The following is a 19,734-nucleotide window of genomic DNA, read 5'->3' as shown; positions in this document are numbered from 1 at the left end:
TGAAATATCTTACATGGAAAGTAACCATGCTACTGGCCCTGGCTTCAGCCAGGAGAGTGTCAGAATTGGCGGCTTTATCGTATAAAAGCCCATATCTGATTTTCCATTCGGACAGGGCAGAACTGCGGACGCGTCCTCATTTTCTGCCTAAGGTGGTGTCAGCGTTTCACCTGAACCAGCCTATTGTGGTGCCTGCGGCTACTAGCGATTTGGAGGATTCCAAGTTGCTGGACGTTGTCAGGGCATTGAAAATATATATTTCAAGGACGGCTGGAGTCAGAAAATCTGACTCGCTGTTTATACTGTATGCACCCAACAAGCTGGGTGCTCCTGCTTCTAAGCAGACGATTGCTCGTTGGATTTGTAGCACAATTCAACTTGCACATTCTGTGGCAGGCCTGCCACAGCCTAAATCTGTCAAGGCCCATTCCACAAGGAAGGTGGGCTCATCCTGGGCGGCTGCCCGAGGGGTCTCGGCATTACAACTCTGCCGAGCAGCTACGTGGTCGGGGGAGAACACGTTTGTAAAATTCTACAAATTTGATACCCTGGCTAAAGAGGACCTGGAGTTCTCTCATTCGGTGCTGCAGAGTCATCCGCACTCTCCCGCCCGTTTGGGAGCTTTGGTATAATCCCCATGGTCCTGACGGAGTCCCCAGCATCCACTAGGACGTTAGAGAAAATAAGATTTTACTTACCGATAAATCTATTTCTCGTAGTCCGTAGTGGATGCTGGGCGCCCATCCCAAGTGCGGATTGTCTGCAATACTTGTACATAGTTATTGTTATAAAAAAATCGGGTTGTTATTGTTGTGAGCCGTCTGTTCAGAGGCTCCTACGTTGTCATACTGTTAACTGGGTTCAGATCACAAGTTGTACGGTGTGATTGGTGTGGCTGGTATGAGTCTTACCCGGGATTCAAAATCCTTCCTTATTGTGTACGCTCGTCCGGGCACAGTATCCTAACTGAGGCTTGGAGGAGGGTCATAGGGGGAGGAGCCAGTGCACACCACCTGATCCTAAAGCTTTATTTTTGTGCCCTGTCTCCTGCGGAGCCGCTAATCCCCATGGTCCTGACGGAGTCCCCAGCATCCACTACGGACTACGAGAAATAGATTTATCGGTAAGTAAAATCTTATTTTAAATCCTAATTAGCTATGCCAGAAGGTTTGCAGAATTAACATGGCATTAAGTAGCACAACGTTTTTCACAAAACTGCACCGAGTGGCTTCTGCAGTCTCTTCATAAGATGTGCACAGCTGCTATTTTCTGTCCATTTCTCTAATTATTTATTCTTTGTTTGCAGCAGCTGGAAGCCCATCACGAAGAGCTTTTGTCCAATGCACTACATGATGTGGAAGTGGAGTTAACAAAGCTTGTGGAGATTCACTGGCTTTATTATGTTTTACAGCCAGATGAGGAAGAGGTATATAGATTTAAGACATTTAGGGGGTTATTTAGCAAAGCATGGAGAGAGAGAAAATTGTGAGGTACAAAGTACCAGCCACAACCAGCTTCTGCCTTACATTTTACAGGCTGTGTTTGAAAAATGGCAGTAAAGAGCTGATTAGTTGGTACTTTCTCCCTCACAGTGGTACTTTCTCCCTCACAGTTGTATCCCTCTTCAAGCTTTGATAAATACACTCCTAAGGATTATAATTACAAACAGGTATGTACAGTATAGTTGAATAATGTCTTTTGAAACGCTCAAGACAGATGACAAATGTAAAGAGAAGTGGAAGCTGTTTCATAAATGGGGAGATGGGAAGGAGAAGGAAGAATGTTATTAGCTGGCTTCTTGAGGTAGATTTTAGATAAGTGATGTTAGCTACAGGAGTAAGACATCTGTTCATGTAATTGGGTGACACATCTAGAAAAGTTAAGGTAAAAGTGAACTTTCCTTTTTGACTTCAGAGACTGCCAATGTAGATTTGGTAGCATATCACAGTGGTGTGATTTATACTTACAAGAGAGAACTGAGAAGTGTACCAAGCTTGCTATGGTGAAGGACCATAATCTGCATCCCCTTAGCATATAATTGCAATTGACATCTACAGATGTCCTCTTACATCTTTGCTCTGTGTGCTATAAGTCGCATTATACACAACGCGCCGCGCGAGTGCCGTGTTACTCAGCAGTAGTGGAGCCATCTGTGGACATTTTATTTGATTCCACACTGGGACGCCAGTGTTAGAATCGATTGTTGCTCTTTGTATAGAGCCTCTTTCACTTAAGATATCCGATCTGCATTTTAGATACAGTGTATGCTGTTTAAACAGCACGTGTATAAAAGTTAGATACAGTGTTTCTATTTACACTTGCAAGAGGTGAAATACCTCTGGTTTTTATACTGCTATATATATATATGTATTGTTTGTCTTATTTACTTTGTTTTGTGTCATTAATTGTTTTATAAAATATTTTTCACTATAAAAAAGGTCAAGTTTCATTGAGTCAATCATTCTCCTTGCTAGACTGCACTTAATTAATCAATCAATCAATTCAAAGTGATTTTTGGTGCGCAGAGCATTTCTTTCTCCTTTGTATTTCAATTAGTTGTTCAGCCTAACCAGCTGTTTTTGCTCAGCAGCCCTAGAGATCACATTTTTCACTGATTACCATCTGGTAAATTACTACCATACATCATTTTAGCGCCAGATATATATACAGTTTGAGATTTATCTCTAGCTGTAGGTATATATAAGTTTTCACGCTAAGTGTTACTCAGCAGTGCCAAGCATCTTTTTGTGATTTTGCGACTTTATTTGCATACAAAATGCTATGCTACAGTGTTTTCCTGGAAAATACTGTAACGTGGCATTTGAGATGTAGATAGAGCCACAAAAAAATTACAAAACCGTTAAAATTTGCAAAAAAAAAGATGTTCTGCGTTAGAGTCCCGCCACGTCATGCCGCGACTTGAAGGGCTGTTTAGCGTGATTGAAGCAAGGATGTAAGAGGACACATCTGTATTTTGCAATCTGCTTTCTGACCATTGAGATTTGGATAGATTTGTTTCTATAGAGCAGGCATTCCCAACCACGGTCCTCAAGGCACACCAACAGTGCAGGTTTTAGTGATATCCAGGCTGCAGCACAGATGGTTAAATCAAAATAACTGAGCTACTAATTAAGTCACCTGTGCTGAAGCCTGGATATCACTAAAACCTGCACTGGTAGTGTGCCTTGAGGACCGTGGTTGGGAATGCCTGCTCTATAGAAACAAATCTAGAGCAAGGCTAATTTAGTACACAGTCGTACATTGTGAACGTCTGTGTCTGTATGCCAACAAGATGAAAAGTCAAAATCAAGCTATATACCCAAATATTTATATTTGTATGCTGATGTCCAATAAATGTTGTCGTTTAATCACTAGATAAGTTGTGGTTTACTTTGTAGATTTAGGCATACTGTACCCAAAATAGCATGGTTGCTGTTTAATCAGTGTTCATTATCCAATGTTCCACTGATCAGTTAGAAGTACATTTGTAAGGTCAGACATATGCATTTCCCAATTTTGCAGCAATATTAAGTACTTTTTTATGTTGTGATTGAAACGGTGTTGCAGGTGTCATGGATATATTGCTTAATTTATTTATTTTAGTAACTTTTATATAGAATGAGCTTCTATAAAATGACCGGCGTAAAGCTCTGCTATTGCTAATATGTGATCTTGTTTTGTTTTGTTTTTTATGTCAAAACAGGATGTTCCTCTGGAATACACCAAAAGAAACAGTAGAAGCACAGTGTTCCGTATAGTGCCAAAGTTTAAAAAGGAGAAGGTTCAAAAGCATAAAACCAGCCCTCAACCTGGTATGTGTCAGCCAGTCCTTGTAATGTGGAAGCAGTGCTGTACTGTTTTACCACAGGAGAATTTCTATGTACACAAAATAGCACATGTATATTTGAATACAGAAGCTTTTCACTGTCACTTTATATCTAGCTACAAATATGTTAGACGCATTGAGACCTCTTCTTTTGCGTTTTATTTTACAGTAGTAGTGGAAATTCTGCTTTTATGTTTATACAGCAGACCGCTGCACATACCCACAGTGATATAGTTACTGGATACATTGTGATCAAAGGTAGAGAAGAGGTTTTCTTTTTGTAGTACTGTACACTTTATGCACTGTAATCTGTGACTGTCAGGATAGACTTGAGTGGAGATCCATATCTAGTGTCCCTACAGAGAAGTGGTGCGTCAGCTAGACTTGAGACTACCATTATTTATTTTTTAAGGAACAATTTTGTTTTATAAGCTATCGAGCTAGAAACGTTCCTGCAATCTGTACTGTGTACACTTTTCTTCTATCTATAACCTGCGTTCTTATTTGTTTGGTAATCCCATATAAGTAACCTGACATGGGTCATAACTGCATTAGTTTGTTGTGCTTTCTGACACTTTGGATTAACCTATTAACAATATTAAATTAAATTTTCACTAAATGAAAATGTTAAATAATAGGTTTACTTTTGCTGACTTTAATAAAAAACAAAATGGTACAAGTGTGTCCTCATACACCTAGCGTCTATATGCCTTATACAGAGCGAGACGCGTGACTGAGAGAGCGGTAGCGTACTGTAGTTCTTGCATCTTAATCGCATGACCGACGCAGCCACACACCATTTGGTGTATCAGAGATGCTGGGATGTGACTTTACCTGCACAGGAATTAGTTTTAAACACCTACAAAGTCACAGATGAAGCACAATGGAATGTGTGAGGTAAAGCCGTAGCCACTGCATTGCAGCTCTTTGTATACAGATTCTGACTCCGTCGCATATGGATAGTCAAATGTTGCACATGAAATAGATCAGTGTAATCTATTAAAGTATTTTTGTCGCTCCCAGTTGTGTTATTTAAGCAAATATGGACATTGTGGGGGGGGAATTCAATTGTTTATTCGCACCCAATCTCCCATCTAAAGTGACGGGAGGCCGTGGAGCAATATTCAATTGTCCCGTCATCGCACTGAAAGCGCCCATTGCAGTTGGGTTTAACAGCAAAAAGCGGCAAAACCCGACTAAACAAATAAGCGTGTCGTGGAAAGTCCAGATTGGGCGCCCAAATGGGTCACTTTTTGTGCATGTCTGCTTGATACCCCCGGGAGGGGGGGGGGAGGGGTAGTGCACTGAAATGAACATCTCGCGCCCGTCGGCAGCAACATTTGAATAGCTGCTGTCGGGCGGGTGTGGGGACCTGCAATAACATCTGAATTTTCCCCAATGATCGAGGAAGACGTGCAACAGTCGCCAAGGACCTGGCGTGCTGTGTGGTGCCATATATATTGTGGCTACAGCATCAGTGTATAAGGACACATCTGTATATCATTTTATTTGGGCCACGCTGCTGCAGCTGGTTCCATTAATACTTGCGTGATTACAGTGAATAGGGGCCTGCGTGCTAAGTTGGATGGTTATGTTAATATACTTAACTAATGCAGTTATACAGTAAACAAAATGGAGTGGATCCATCACATAGCACAAGCCAGTCTCAAGTCCAGCCGATCCTGAGTACTCACTTGGAAAGAGTTCAGTGGCAAGTTCCCAGGTTTATACATTTCCATCAGTTATGCCCACATAATGAAAATCTTGTTAATGCTCACTACTCTTGCAAATGGTACACAAATGCCAGTAGCACTCATTGAGTCTCAGCGAGCCAGTACTTCTGCACTTGTTTAAATAAATATTTCTGCTAATGCTGGATTTTCACTGCTTTTTTGTTTTTTATATAAAAATAAATTGTCATAATAAGAGACTCTTTTCTTAATAGACAAAACCCCAAACTTAAAATGTAGTAGGCTTACTGTACCTTAAGGTACTTGTGGCCTTAATCTATTAAATACTGCTATTCTTTGGCTGGCCTGTTACAAGCAGACAGAGGTGTTGTAAGCGCCCCAGACAGCGGTGTTGTAAGCGCCCCAGACAGAGGTGGTGTTTTTTTTCTTCAAGGTCTGCTTTATGTATTATATGGTCTGTCCTTACAGTTAAGCTTACTTCATTACTTTCTTGATTGAAATATTTGGATACGTTAGGCCACACTCTCCAATTCCCCCATGCTGCTCTAGTTTACCTCCAGAAGTTTGGATGGATTGCAGGGAGGCATATACTCATGTTAATTTTTAATATCTAGCTGACACGGTTTCATATTCTGATGCAGCAAAATACATATAAATTTCTTTTTTTCTAAATTTGATTTCATGCTTAAATGAATATTGCTTTAGGTGACTCTAGTTTGGTCTAGAGCCTTGATAAGGAACTGGTGGCCTGCAGGGGATTTGCATGCATGCCCAGCCTGTGATCAGATAGCGTAATGTTCATAGGGAAGGAGTAGAGATCACCATGCTTTGTCATTCTGAGCATACCACAAGGGGAGTGTTGGGGTGTTGAAACACTCCTAACTCTGACTGTGTTAGCCCTTGTTCTCTGAAGAAGTAAAATCACCTCCTCTCAAAGTTAGTTCGTAATAAGGGGTTTCTGCCCTGTGTGCATCTCCAAATTGGTGTTGGCCTAGTGTGTTGTACATAAACTATGATAAAAGAAAAAAATAACATCTGCATTATAAAGGAAACTACAACTTCAGCTTTTATTTTCAATTTGACTACAATACAATACAGACTATTAGCAATAACCTTAATTCTATAACCAAAGTAACCAAGTTCTGCACAGTATAGACCAGAAGGGGAGAAAAGAATTATATGCGTCAACACTTAAAAAAAAAAAAAAAAAAAAAGTGGTTATACAGACTAACAGATCAGTAGGCCTGATGTAGAATTAGACATGGACATCCCTTTTTCTGTTTTCATTTATGCATTGTAATGTATTAGTGTGGTTGCTGTGGTCTATTCACATTATGTAATTGATATTTGCATTTGACAACTTATGTTTGTCTTTAAGTGAACTTATTTATTACTTTTGTATTTCTGTCTGTAGTTTAATTTATTGTAAATGGTATGTCTATATTTTTAGTATTTATTAATACTGTCCGGACACACAGACTTTTAGTTATGATTCTTAAAGTACTACTGTATATCTTTAACTTTGGTATTTCTCTTACGTCCTAGAGGATACTGGGGTTCCATTTAGTATCATGGGTATAGACGGATCCACTAGGAGCCATGGGCACTTTAAGAATTTGATAGTGTGGGCTGGCTCCTCCCTCTATGCCCCGCCTACCAGACTTAGTTTAGAAAATGTGCCTGGAAGAGCCGGTCACGCTTATGGAAGCTCCTGAAGTGTTTTCTGCATTTATTTTCTATGTTTGTTATCTTCAGGCAGAGTTGGTTGGCACCAGCCTGTCTGCTTCGTGGGTCTTAGGGGGGGGGGGGGCAAACGGATCAACCTCTTGAAGGGTTAATGGTCCCGTTCTCCGCTGACAGGACACTGAGCTCCTGAGGGAACTATTCGCAAGCCCCACCACGGCGAGCGTACATTCCCGCAGCACGCCACCACCTCTAACAGAGCCAGAAAAAGGAAGAGCGGTGAGTACTAAGCCGGCGTCCCGACTAGCGGGTCACCGGCCATTATGGTGGCATGAGGGTACGGAGACGCACGGCTTCTAACCGGGCGGAATGCGTCTCCAGACACAGTACACAGCTGCATCTCAGTACACTGTACATAGTACCCACACTGGCAAAAACAGTCTTAAAACCGTTTTCTCTCCATTTAGCCAGTATAAAAAAAAAAGTGGGAAGACCCCGCGTCATTGAAGGGTTGGGGCTTCACTATGAGAGGATTCAGCAGCTCACCAGTGCCATTTTTCCTCTGCAGGGAACACAGACGCCGACTGAGAGGGACGTGCAACTCCTCCAGTGTGACTCCAGATTACCTCAGCGGTAACAGGGGGTCATAGCACGGGGGGGGGGGGCGATTATTAGTGTACTAAGTCCCCTATCAGGCATTAGCGATATGGGCGCAGGGGGGGCTGGCTCCAATTAACTCTGTGTCTCCCTGAAGGGCTCTTTGTAGGTTATTTGTGCTTAACCTTTTGCTGTGTGTGTGCTGTCACATTTACATTGTCAGGCAGAGAGTCTGTTTCTTGTACAGCGGAGTGTTCCTCTTCACCAGGGGTTTCTCTACTGGGTACTCAGGGCAGTGCACTTTCCCAGAATAGCGGGGCTGAACCGGAATGGGTTAATTCCATTAAGGGAATGATCTCAAATATTTCTACAAAACTATCCCGCAATGAGAAAGAGATGCAATATGTAAGACAGACTGTGGACGAGTTTATTAATAGAGACTCAGGGGGTCATTCCGACCCGATCGCTCGCTGCAGTTTGTCGCAGCGCAGCGATCGGGTCAGAACTGCGCATGCGCCGGTGCTTCAGTGCGCCGGCGCTTGGCAGCTTTCGTTACCTAGCGATCGCCTCTGAGACAGAGACGGTCGCTAGGCGGGAGGGGGCTGAACGGCGGCGTTAAGCCGCCGTTTAGGGGGAGCGGTCCGGCCAACGCAGGCGTGGCTGGACCGTTGGGGGGCGAGCCGCAGCGTCACGCAGCCGCTGTGGCCAGCGGGAGCGACAAGCTGCGCTGGCCGGGAGTTACTCCTCAAATACAAAGGCATTGCCTCTGTGCGATGCTTTTGTATTTTTGCTGGGGGGGGGGGGGGACGGCACTGACATGCGGGGCGGACTAGCCCTGTGCTGGGCGTCCCCCCGCATGTCTGAGTTAACGATCGTAGCTGTGCTAAATTTAGCACAGCTACGATCAACTCGGAATGACCCCCTCAGTCCACAAACCAGCGTCTCAATACCCTCCCATTTGTCCGCAAAAACGATCTCTGGCCCATATCCTGCAGTCTGACTCTGACGGGTCAGACATGGAGGAGGGTGAGGTGGATTTGGAGGGGTGTGTTCTACTCTGTCACAGGGAATAGAGGCTCTTATAGAGGCTATCAGAGATGTTCTGCAAATTCCTGATAAAGTGTCAGAGGGGTGTGTGGAATCTTTTTTTTTTTTTTTTTTTTTATGTAAAAAATATGTCCTCCTATCCTGCATCAAAGGAATTGAATACCCTGTTTGAAGAACCGTGGGTTAACCCTGATAAGAAATTTCAGATCTCTAAAAGGTTGCTCTCGTCTTTTCTTTTTTGCTCTGGAGGATAGGAAAAAATGGGAAAATCCACCGATAGTGGACATATCAGTCTCTAGGCTGTCAAGAAAATTGTATTGCCTGCCACAGCTGCTGGGGTGGCCCAGAGACCCACTATTGCATGTGCGTGGATCACAAAAGCCATTGCTAAATGGTCAGGTAACCTAATTGAGGGGTTAGATTCCTTGTCTAGGGGGGATGTTGTTTTACTCCTGCAGCATATACAGGACTGCGAACTTTATGGTGGAAGCCATAAAAGAGATTTGTTTTGCTTAATGCACGCACCACCGCTATTGCAGTGTCGGCACTCAGAGGCTTGTAGCTACGCCAGTGGACTGCTGATGCGGACTCCAGGAAAGGCGTGGAAGGCCTACCATTCACAGGAGAGGCCTTGTTTGGAGACGAACTAGACAAATGTATCTCCAATTGGATGTAACCTCTCCCTTGTGGGCGCTGGATCCTTTTAAATATCAAATCTCCAATAAGGATAATGGATATCAAATGTGATAAAATGATAAAGTGATCATATGAAATGTAATATAAAAAACAAGAATATAAATATGGTATAAAATAAACAAGAGGTGCAATCACAATGAAGGCAGGAAGGCTTTCTCCTGCTGTGCCTTTTCCACCATCAGGACGGACATCTTTTGTATGCTGAGGGTCACGTGGACGGCTATTGGGAATCTAATCACTGGAGCCATTAGCAGGGTATTCCCGGGGTACTTTGCTTTTTCTTAACACCTGCGGCTCCCACCTACCCCATGGGTATGATTATCTTCCTGCCGTCATTGTGATTGCAGCTCTTGTTTATTTTATACCATATTTATATTCTTGGTATTTAAAAGGATCCAGCGCCCACAAGGGAGAGGTTACATCCAATTGCACCATTTATCCCGGAGGGAGTCATTTAGGTGACCCCCACACCCTCCCTGTGGCTTGTTCTAGGTCCTATACAGCACCACATTTACCCCCATCTCCTACAAAAATATTTAAAAAAAATGTATCTCCAAAGCTACTGAACGTAAGTCTACATATCGTCCTTCCGCAGCTCCCCCAGCCAGGAAAGCTTATTCAGCTTCAAATTTACAGACCTTTCGGACAGCCAAGTTTAAGGGCAAATCCAGAGGTGCTTCTACGGCCTCAAGAGGCCCAAGAGGTAAACCACGCAAACCAGCAACTGCAGGTGTTCAGGAACAGAGCTCAGGCTCTGCTTCTTCAAAGCCTTTAGCATGACGGTGGACCGCAAGACCAGGAGGTCTTTCAGGTGGAAGCCCGATTACAATTCTTCAGTCACATCTGGTCAAGTTCATGCCGGGATCCCTGGGTAATAGATCTTATTTCCCAGGGCTACAGACTGGAGTTCCAAGAGCTCCCACCTCACAGATTCTTCAAATCAGGCTTACCAGCTTCACAAGAGGCAAGTTTAACTTTACAGCACGCCATCCAAAAACTGGTACAGACTCAAGTCATTATTCCAGTTCCACCTCATCTACACAACAAGGGGTACTATTCCAACTTGTTTGTAGATCAATTCTGAACCTCAAGTCCTTGAACCCGTTCTTAAGAGTGTTCAATTTCAAGATGGAGTCTCTGAGAGCGTTGATCTCCGGTCTGGAAGAGGGGAATTCCTAGTGTCTCTGGATATCAAGGATGCGTACCTTCATATTCCGATCTGGCCGCCTCATCAGGCTTATCTATGGTTTGCACTGCAGGACTGTCACTACCAGTTCCAGGCCCTGCCATTTGGTCTCTCCACGGCACCGAGGGTGTTCGCCAAAGTGATAGCAGAGATGATATTTATACTCCGCAAGCAGGGAGTGAACATAATTCCGTACCTGGACGATCTTCTGATAAAGGCACCGTCCAGGGAGAGGTTGCTGGACAGCATTAGCCTCTCAACCAAACTTCTCCAAGATCATGGGTTTATTCTGAACCTTCCGAAATCTCACCTAGAGCCAACACAGAAGCTCCCATTCCTGGGAATGATACTGGACACTGAGTCGCAGAGGGTGTTCCTATTGGAAAAGGCATTAGTAATCCAGTCGATGGTTCGGGATGTCCTGAAGCCAACCCCGATATCGGTGCATCTATGCATTAGCCTTCTGGGGAAAATGGTGGCCTCTTAAGAGGCACTTCAATACGGAAGGTTTCACGCAAGACCCTTCCAGCTGGATCTGTTGGACAAATGGTCTGGATCGCATCTTCACATGCACCAGAGGATTCGTCTGTCGCCAAAAGCCAGGATCTCCCTTCTGAGGTGGCTACAGAACTCTCATTCAGGACTGGATCCTGTTAATCACAGACGCAACCCTCCGAGGTTGGGGAGCAGTCACCCAGGTGGTGCAGTTTCAAGGAAGATGGTCAAGTCAGGAAGTCATCCTACCAATTAACATTCTGGAACTCAGGGACATATACAACGCCCTTCTGCAGGCCTCTTTTCTTCTTCAGGATCGGGTCATTTAAGTCCAGTTGGACAATGTGACGTACATAAACCGACAGGGCGGAACGAAAAGCAGCGCAGTAATGTCAGGTGTCAAGAATTCTCCTCTGGGCAGAAAAAAACGCTGTGGCCTTAGTCAGCGGTCTTCATTCCGGGAGTAGACAACTGGGAAGCAGACACGACCTGCACCCGGGGGAGTGGGGCCTTCACCCGGAAGTGTTCAGGTGCTTGACACGTCGGTGGGGATATTCACAAATCGACATGATGTCCTCTCGTCTCAACAGGAAGCTCAAGCGGTATTGTTTCAGGTCGAGAGACCCACAGGCAGTGGTGGTAGACGCTCTGACGACTCCATGGGTCTATCAGATGGTGTGCGTGTTTCCTCCACTTCCTCTTATCCCAATAATTCTCAAAAGAATAAAAAGGGAAAAGGTTCAAGCAATACTCATTGCTCTGGACTGGCCAAGAAGGGCCTGGTACGCGGACCTTCTAGAGATGCTCCTCGAAGATCCGTGGCCTCTACCTCTTCGCGAGGATCTTCTACAACAGAGCCCGTTCAGTTATCCGGACTTACCACCGCTATGTTTGACAGCATGGAAGTTGAACGGCTGATTCTAGCCATGAGAGGGATCCTTAATAAAGTTATCCCAACTATGATCCAAGCATGGAAGGGGGTAACGTCTAAACATTACCACAGTGTTTGGTAATGAGAGGTGTGAGAGCAGAACTTATTCTGCAGTGGAATGTAACCTAGGACGTTTCCCGCTTTTTCTTGAGGCAGGTTTGGATGTGGGCCTACATCTGGGCTCCATAAAAGTCCAGATTTCGGCCTTGTCTACTTTTCTTTCAAAAACAATTGGCTTCTCTCCCTGAGGTCCAGACATTTTTGAAAGGTGTTTTGCGCATCCAACCTCCCTTTGTGCTTCCCACGGCACCTTGGGATCTCAATTTAGTGCTGCAGGTCCTCCAATCGGACTGGTTTGAACCATTACAGGAGGTTGACGTAAAATATCTTACGTGGAAGACCGTCACACTGTTGGCCTTTGCTTCAGCAAGACGTGTGTCGGAGCTGGGGGCTTTGTCTCACAAGTGCCCCTATTTAATTTTCCATGTGGACAGAGTTTAACTCAGAACTCGTCAGCAATTTCTTCCGAAAGTGGTGTCTGCATTTCACATCAACCACAACCTATTTTGGTTCAGATTATCACCGACACTTCCACTACTCCAAAGTCTTTGGATGTTGTGTGGGCTTTGTAGGTATACGTAAAGAGGACAGCTCATCATAGAAAATCCGCTGTTCGTCCTATATGATCCCAATATAATTTGGGTGTCCTTCAAAGCAGACAATTGCATGCTGGATCAGGCTCACTATCCAGCATACTTATTCCACGGCAGGCTTGCTGGTACCAAAATCTGTACAGGCTCACTCTACTAGGTCGGTGGGTTCTTCCTGGGCGGCTGCCCGGGGTATCTCTGCTTTGCAGCTCTGCCGAGCAGCTACTTGGTCAGGTTCGAACACGTTTACGAAGTTCTACAAGTTCGATACTTTGGCCTCTGAGGACCTTCAGTTTGGTTAATCAGTTCTGCAGGACCATCAGCACTCTCCCACCCGGTTTGGCAGCTTTGGTACATCCCCATGGTACTAAATGAAACCCCAGTATCCTCTAGGACGTAAGAGAAAATAGGATTTTAATTACCTACCGGTAAATCCTTTTCTCGTATTCTGTAGAGGATACTGGGCACCCGCCCGGTGCTTCGTTCTTCCTGCACTGTTACTTGGTTAAGTATTCTTGGTTCAGCTGTTTAAAGTTTGGTTAGCTTAGGTTTCCTCTGTGTGTGTGCTGGTTTGAAATCTCACCACTATCTTTATCTATCCTTCTCTCAAAGTACATCCATCTCCTCGGGCAGAGTTTCCTAGACTGAGTCTGGTAGGAGGGGCATATAGGGGATGGAGCCAGCCCACACTATCAAATTCTTAAAGTGCCCATGGCTCCTAGTGGACCAGTCTATACCCCATGGTACTAAATGGAACCCCAGTATCCTCTACGGCAGGCATTCCCAACCGTGGTTCCAAGGCACACCAACAGTGCAGGTTTTAGTGATATCCAGGCTTCAGCACAGATGGTTAAATCAAAATAACTGAGGTACTAATTAAGTCACCTGTGTTCAAGCCTAGATATCACTAAAACCAGGACCGTTAGTGTGCCTTGAGGACCGAGGTTGGGAAACACTGCTCTACAGACTACGAGAAAAGGATGTACCAGTAGGTAATTAAAATCCTATTTTTTCACAAACACTAAGCTACTTCTCGTGGTGTAAACCAGAGGCATATACAATTGTTTTCTCCTGGTTTACACCTGGTGCATATGCTACCTTCGGATGCGCCGTGAGTTGTATGTGACATCATTATGTGCCACTTTTCTCTTTTAGACCCTTTTTTTTTTTTATATAATATAACGTGTCCAACTTTGAATGATTAGCCTGTTCTTATAAGGTCATTTAGGCCTGCCTGATATGGTCCTTCTCTTCCCTTTTGTTCTTTCAGTGATTAGGTAAAAATTTCCATAAAGCTGTATTAACAAGAACTCCTTCCAGTTATAGACCTGTAAATCCAAAAACATCAAATATTTTAGTATATGATGTACAGTATATAATTTTCCTGCACCCTTTTAAGCTAGGCCTTGGATTCACTTCAGTATACCGTGTGAAGGGCAAAGTTCATCTCCCTCTGTTGTTGCCCCAGAGTGGTCCACAATTAGATGGAAAATGAATTGTGGCTCTGTATATAAAAACACCTAAGCATTCATATTTTAAATTTTTCTTTAATATTCAGTTACCAGAACTGAAAGTTGTTGTTAATTTATTTTTATTTTTTTGCAGATCCAACTTTATTTAATTGTCATTGTTTAATACAATAGAAGTATTCTCAATTCTAGCTAACATTTTCTATAAAGAAAACTAGAACTAGTTCTAAAAGGTATATTTTAAAGCGTCCATAGATTGCCTTCTCTCTGCTCATACTACTAATACTGTAATGTGTGTGTGTGTGAATAACTAATCACATAATCGGTGTCAGAACAATGATTTGTAAATGTTTATAATGTGTGTAAAGGCTAGAAGAAATGGTTAAAGTGTGTTTAATGCAATGCTTATTGCCATTTTTTAGACTGAATGAATACCTTGCACCACTGATCCTAACTGTAGAACAAATTCTTTGCATTTCACGGATGGTTTAGTATTGCTAGAAAACATGTTTGGGTGGGAGATGAAGCTGAAAGCACGGCTGCAAAGCAACGAACCCAGTCCTTGTACAGACATTTGTTTGAACTATTGTTGATTTTAACCTGCATGCACAAGAAATCAAACCATTAAATCTGTAAGGTGATACCTTTTCTCTTTTTCCCCTTGCTAGCACTGCATTTCTGTTTTCCACTCTTTGGCCTAACCTATGCTTGTTATGCATTTGTGCATGTACAAATTAAGGGGGTTTTGCTCTTAACTTTGGTAGTTCAAAAATGGGGCACAGATGAAGTTGCAGCTTGGCTGGATCTGCTGAGTATGGGAGAGTACAAAGAAATCTTCGTCCGTCATGACATCCGAGGCTCAGAGCTAGTACATCTGGAAAGGCGAGATCTGAAGGTATTTCCTTTGTGCTTCTTTTTCCGTTCTCTAAGACTTTCCTTCTTGTGGGAATTAAAACCTCTTTCCTGTCCCCTTCTTGTTATGTGCTTGTAGCTTGGCTTTAATGACAATCTCTCTGTAAACTAATGTGCACTCTTCTGTGGCCTGCACTCCCCGTGTGTTACACCGCAATTGCAGCCTAAAACATCAGCAATACTTGTAGTAGGAATACAGCCTTCAGTGTGATTTGTACTGAATAATAAATGCATATATGCTGGCTGGTTTAGTAACCTAATTCATGCAAAACCTGCATTCTATACTAAAACCAAATTAAGCAATATTTCAGATAACATGGGATCAGTGTGGAAGGTGGCAAATTAGAATGTTATTGTTTTTTATCTAATGCTTTAATTTACAGAGTAGAACACATTTCTCCATCATTAACTAATGTTTCCTTAAGTTCTGTCTTGGTGTTTTTTCGGGGCTCAGTTTGACTATTGGATTCATATTCTGCATCTAACGTAGCTGGATCAGGCCCCTCAGTATTACAGTTACTGAAGCGGCACCTAACCCTTATAATAAGCATTTTCAGGCTCTGTATAATATACTTTATTTAAAAAATCAATCTGAAGAACTGTATCCAGTCATAAGAGCTAACAGCTAGCTTCATAAAGGACTCCTTTATTAAGAATTGCATATGCAATATGATCTGGGTGCGTTACTAGTTGCCAGAATTGCATTGCAATTTGTGAGTGTTACGGTGGTATGTGAGCCCGTTCCTGCGATATGCTCTAAGTGGTGGTCCTATATGTGGGGAGGGTTGTGGCGTAACTCTCTCATGACTAACTATGCATAGTGTAGCCCATAAGCTACAACAGGCTTTGCATTCCGGAAGTTGGCAAATCTACAGCATCAGTAAGAATGGAGATATCTGCTGCAGTCCCTCAGTGATACATTTAGGGGATACTAAATATTTGCGGTTATCCCGTTTTCGGTGGATTAAACTGCCAATATTTAATGATAAATTGGCCCCTTAATGAGATCTAACCCTATTGATGTTTTGTCTATAGACATTGAACTAGACCATTGCTACTAATTCTACAAGGCGTGGAAAGGCGGATCAGGCTTCAAACAAGATTTACCTGGGGGGTCCCCTTAAGTATCACACATGTAATACATAAAAGATTTCTGTTAGACTCCAGGGGGTATATTTACTAATGTGCTGGTTTATAGAAATGGAAATGTTCCTATAGCAGCCAATCAGATTCTATTTATTTTATATGTTTCTCACCTGTAACAAGATAAACATATTGGCACAACCTTGCCCATGATTTAGTCCTATTTGCTAGTATCAGAGTTGACATGCACAGTTTGCTTTGTAATTGGCTGTTTGATATTGTACACATCATTTTATTTATTTTCTTATTCTTCTTGTGGCTTATATTGTGTTTATTAGAAAAGTAGTCCATATGGAGGGGGTTTCAGTAGCGCACGCGGGGAGGGGGAGGGGGGGGGGTTCCGAGCACCTGGAACCCCCCCCCCCCCCCCGATGAGCCAAATGTGTTATTACTGAGACAGCATTATCTCCATCTCGGCAAAAGCCGCGATTGCGACCACCAGAGCTGCTGCAGCAGAGAGCTACAGTACGTAGCTCTCTGTATAGTGAGATAGTGAAAGTCCGAGGGGAGCTGCTGGCTGTGGAAGCTCAGCCACAGCAGCTCTCTCCCTCCTCATGGAACACACAGTCCCCGGAACTCCTGAATCCCTAAAAGGGTTCCCTGGCCCTATTGTAAGAGGTGGCACTCAAATGCTTGCAATCAAGTGAAAAACATGTATCCAAACAGTTAGACTGATTGCAAGCCACTGAGTGCTGCCTCTTATATTGTGGATATCTAATACAGGTTGAGTATCCCATATCCAAATATTCCGAAATACGGAATATTCCGAAATACGGACTTTTTTGAGTGAGAGTGAAATAATGAAACCTTTGTTTTCTGATGGCTCAATATACACAAACTTTGTTTAATACTCAAAGTTATTAAAAATATTGTATTAAATGACCTTCAGGCTATGTGCATAATGTGTATATGAAACATAAATGAATTGTGTGAATGTAGACACACTTTGTTTAATGCACAAAGTTATAAAAAATATTGGCTAAAATTACCTTCAGGCTGTGTGTATAAGGTGTATATGTAACATAAATGCATTCTGTGCTTAGATTTAGGGCCCATCACCATGATATCTCACTATGGTATGCAATTATTCCAAAATACGGAAAAATCCCATATCCAAAATTCCTCTGGTCCCAAGCATTTTGGATAAGGGATAATCAACCTGTGTGTATGTATGTATGTGTGTGTGTGTGTGTGTATATATATATATATATATATATATATATATATAATATCAGTGAGGTGGGGTGGGGTGGGGCAGGTGAGGCAGAGCCTTTTCTATCATACTAACGTTTGTACCAGAGTTTTGATTGTATAAAGCATATGAAAAATACAAAGAATATGTTTGAAATATCTTCTTTGCATTATTCTAATCATTTTTATAGCGAAAACTCTGGAGTAAAAAGTCTATGGCAGGTGAGGCAGTGCCTCACCTGCTGACCTTTTCTGCAGTACTCGGATCAAATCTCACCAAATTTCCAGAAGTTTATACTACTGCACCTGTGTATAATGCCCAGATGTACCCAGTGGCTCATATATTGCATTTAAATCTGACACTGGAAGCCAGTGCCTCCTGAGCCATTTAGCTCATCGCACGTCCTATATATATATATATATATATATATATATATATATACACACACAGAGAGAAAAAACCACAGCACTCACCACACCAGAAGCGGGGCACAGCTATGCACTTACCACTCACAGGGTGGGGTGCATGTAACACAGCACTCTCCACCACAAAAGCGGGGTACACAGCTGTACTTACCACTCACAGGGCGGGGTGCATGTAGCCCATGACCACATTGCTCTAATAAATACAAACAAAGAACCCAGCACTCACCAAAGTAAACTCACTTATCCTCAACAATTCAATAAATAAATGATGGGGGTTTAGTTGGTGGATTGGCCAATGCACGGAAGCCTGCATACCGATTTTCAAGGTACCCCACCTTCATGCAGGTCCTACACTATCACAGAGTCTTAAAACCTGACTACTTCACTGCTGTTACACACATCTGCCTGCTAGATTTAATGTGTACCTGCCACACCTTTATGGCTTTTAAAGGTACACTAGTCACCTTTTGCACTGGCTCAAAGATGATTGCTAAGGAACAGCTGAGACAGGTTCAGGATAATAAAGTCCACACAGGGGTGCATGAGAAAGCTAGTGGCCACGGTTAATATATATATGAGACAGGGCTGTAGAGAATCATGTGAGGGCACACAGTGACGTCAGCAGCTCCCCATACAGCAGGTGGTGGCTGGAACGCGGCCAGAGAGCCTCTCCCATTCTCCTGCCCACCTGTCCTGCCAGAAAATCCAGGGGGATGCTGCCCGTGTGTGTGTGTGTGTATATATATATATATATATTGATAAAGCTAAATATTTATCTTATTTAAAACCCTTTAAGAGGTCTAAGAACACTGTACGCTATTGACGTATGGAGTACCGTAAGGGTACGCACATTGCGTAGCAATCGCTTAGCCGTAGTCGAGACGCTCAAGCGTCACGTTCGCTCACGGCCAAGAGATCACAGGCAGGCACGCTATTGGCTGCCGACTAACGTAATGTTTCGCTATAGCGTAGCGGACGCTCGGGACCACGAGGAGATCACCAGCGGCGCTGACGCTCACAATGTTAAACCTTTATATGTAAACCATGAACAATGTATTATACAGGAAAACCTTAGTGTAGTGATAGAGTGTAGATGCAACACAGTGTAACCTTATTAACTTAAAAGCTGTTCGAGCGTCACCGACGCTCTGAGAATACTTAACACTATAAGAAATACACAAATATCGGGCTTAGGGTCTAACGCCTTATATGAATGTTATACTTGAAAAAGAATAATACAATACAAGTCATACACTACAATATAACATAGACTAACTAACCAGATAACTACACAGGAAATACAATACAATAACGTTTAAGGGAAAATGAGAGAGAAAGAGGAGGAGAGAGAGAGAGATATGGCTCACAATAGCAATAAAGACAATATGATTGCGGAGAAAACTTACGCACAAGGGGAAACGATCGCATGCGCCTTTCTGAATATCCAGCTCCCGATTATCAGTGATGAGAACCGTTGAAGAGAGTGTGCTGGATCAGATCGGCTTGTCTATTTATGCCCCACACACAATACAATTCAATGGTCCCTACAATCTCATTGTTCATTGGACACAGGAATTCGTCTTCACATTATAACAAAAGGTCATAGGTTGATTCATACAGGTGGGCTGTGTCTATTTCCAACTGCTCAGGTGGGTGGGAAACTAGGTTTCCCGCCGCATGGATAAGTAAGTGCAAATAATAGTAAAAGTACATAAACTTCTTATGTCCATAACTATTCGCACGAGCGATTAATCCGCTTCAAACCAACACCGGAATATTGCTAATTAAATA

General features: G+C 43.0%; 1 protein-coding gene across 7 annotated transcripts in view; it reads left to right on the top strand.

Annotated features, from left to right (window-relative positions):
• DGKH (diacylglycerol kinase eta) overlaps positions 1-19,734 on the top strand; it is a 642,901-nt gene that overhangs the window by 549,879 nt on the left and 73,288 nt on the right. For 5 of the 7 annotated variants that reach the window (XM_063952870.1, XM_063952869.1, XM_063952866.1 and 2 more), the window contains 3 exons: positions 1,307-1,426; positions 3,704-3,812; positions 15,036-15,166. In XM_063952870.1, the coding sequence (XP_063808940.1) occupies positions 1,307-1,426; positions 3,704-3,812; positions 15,036-15,166 (360 nt within the window). The remainder of the gene's footprint in view (positions 1-1,306; positions 1,427-3,703; positions 3,813-15,035; positions 15,167-19,734) is intronic. The other 2 variants (XM_063952867.1, XM_063952871.1) reach the window with 2 other exon arrangements.

This window comes from Pseudophryne corroboree, chromosome 2 (assembly GCF_028390025.1).
Source record: "Pseudophryne corroboree isolate aPseCor3 chromosome 2, aPseCor3.hap2, whole genome shotgun sequence".
Classification (NCBI taxonomy): Eukaryota; Metazoa; Chordata; class Amphibia; order Anura; family Myobatrachidae; genus Pseudophryne; species Pseudophryne corroboree.
This window is presented reverse-complemented; position numbering and strand designations above follow the sequence as displayed.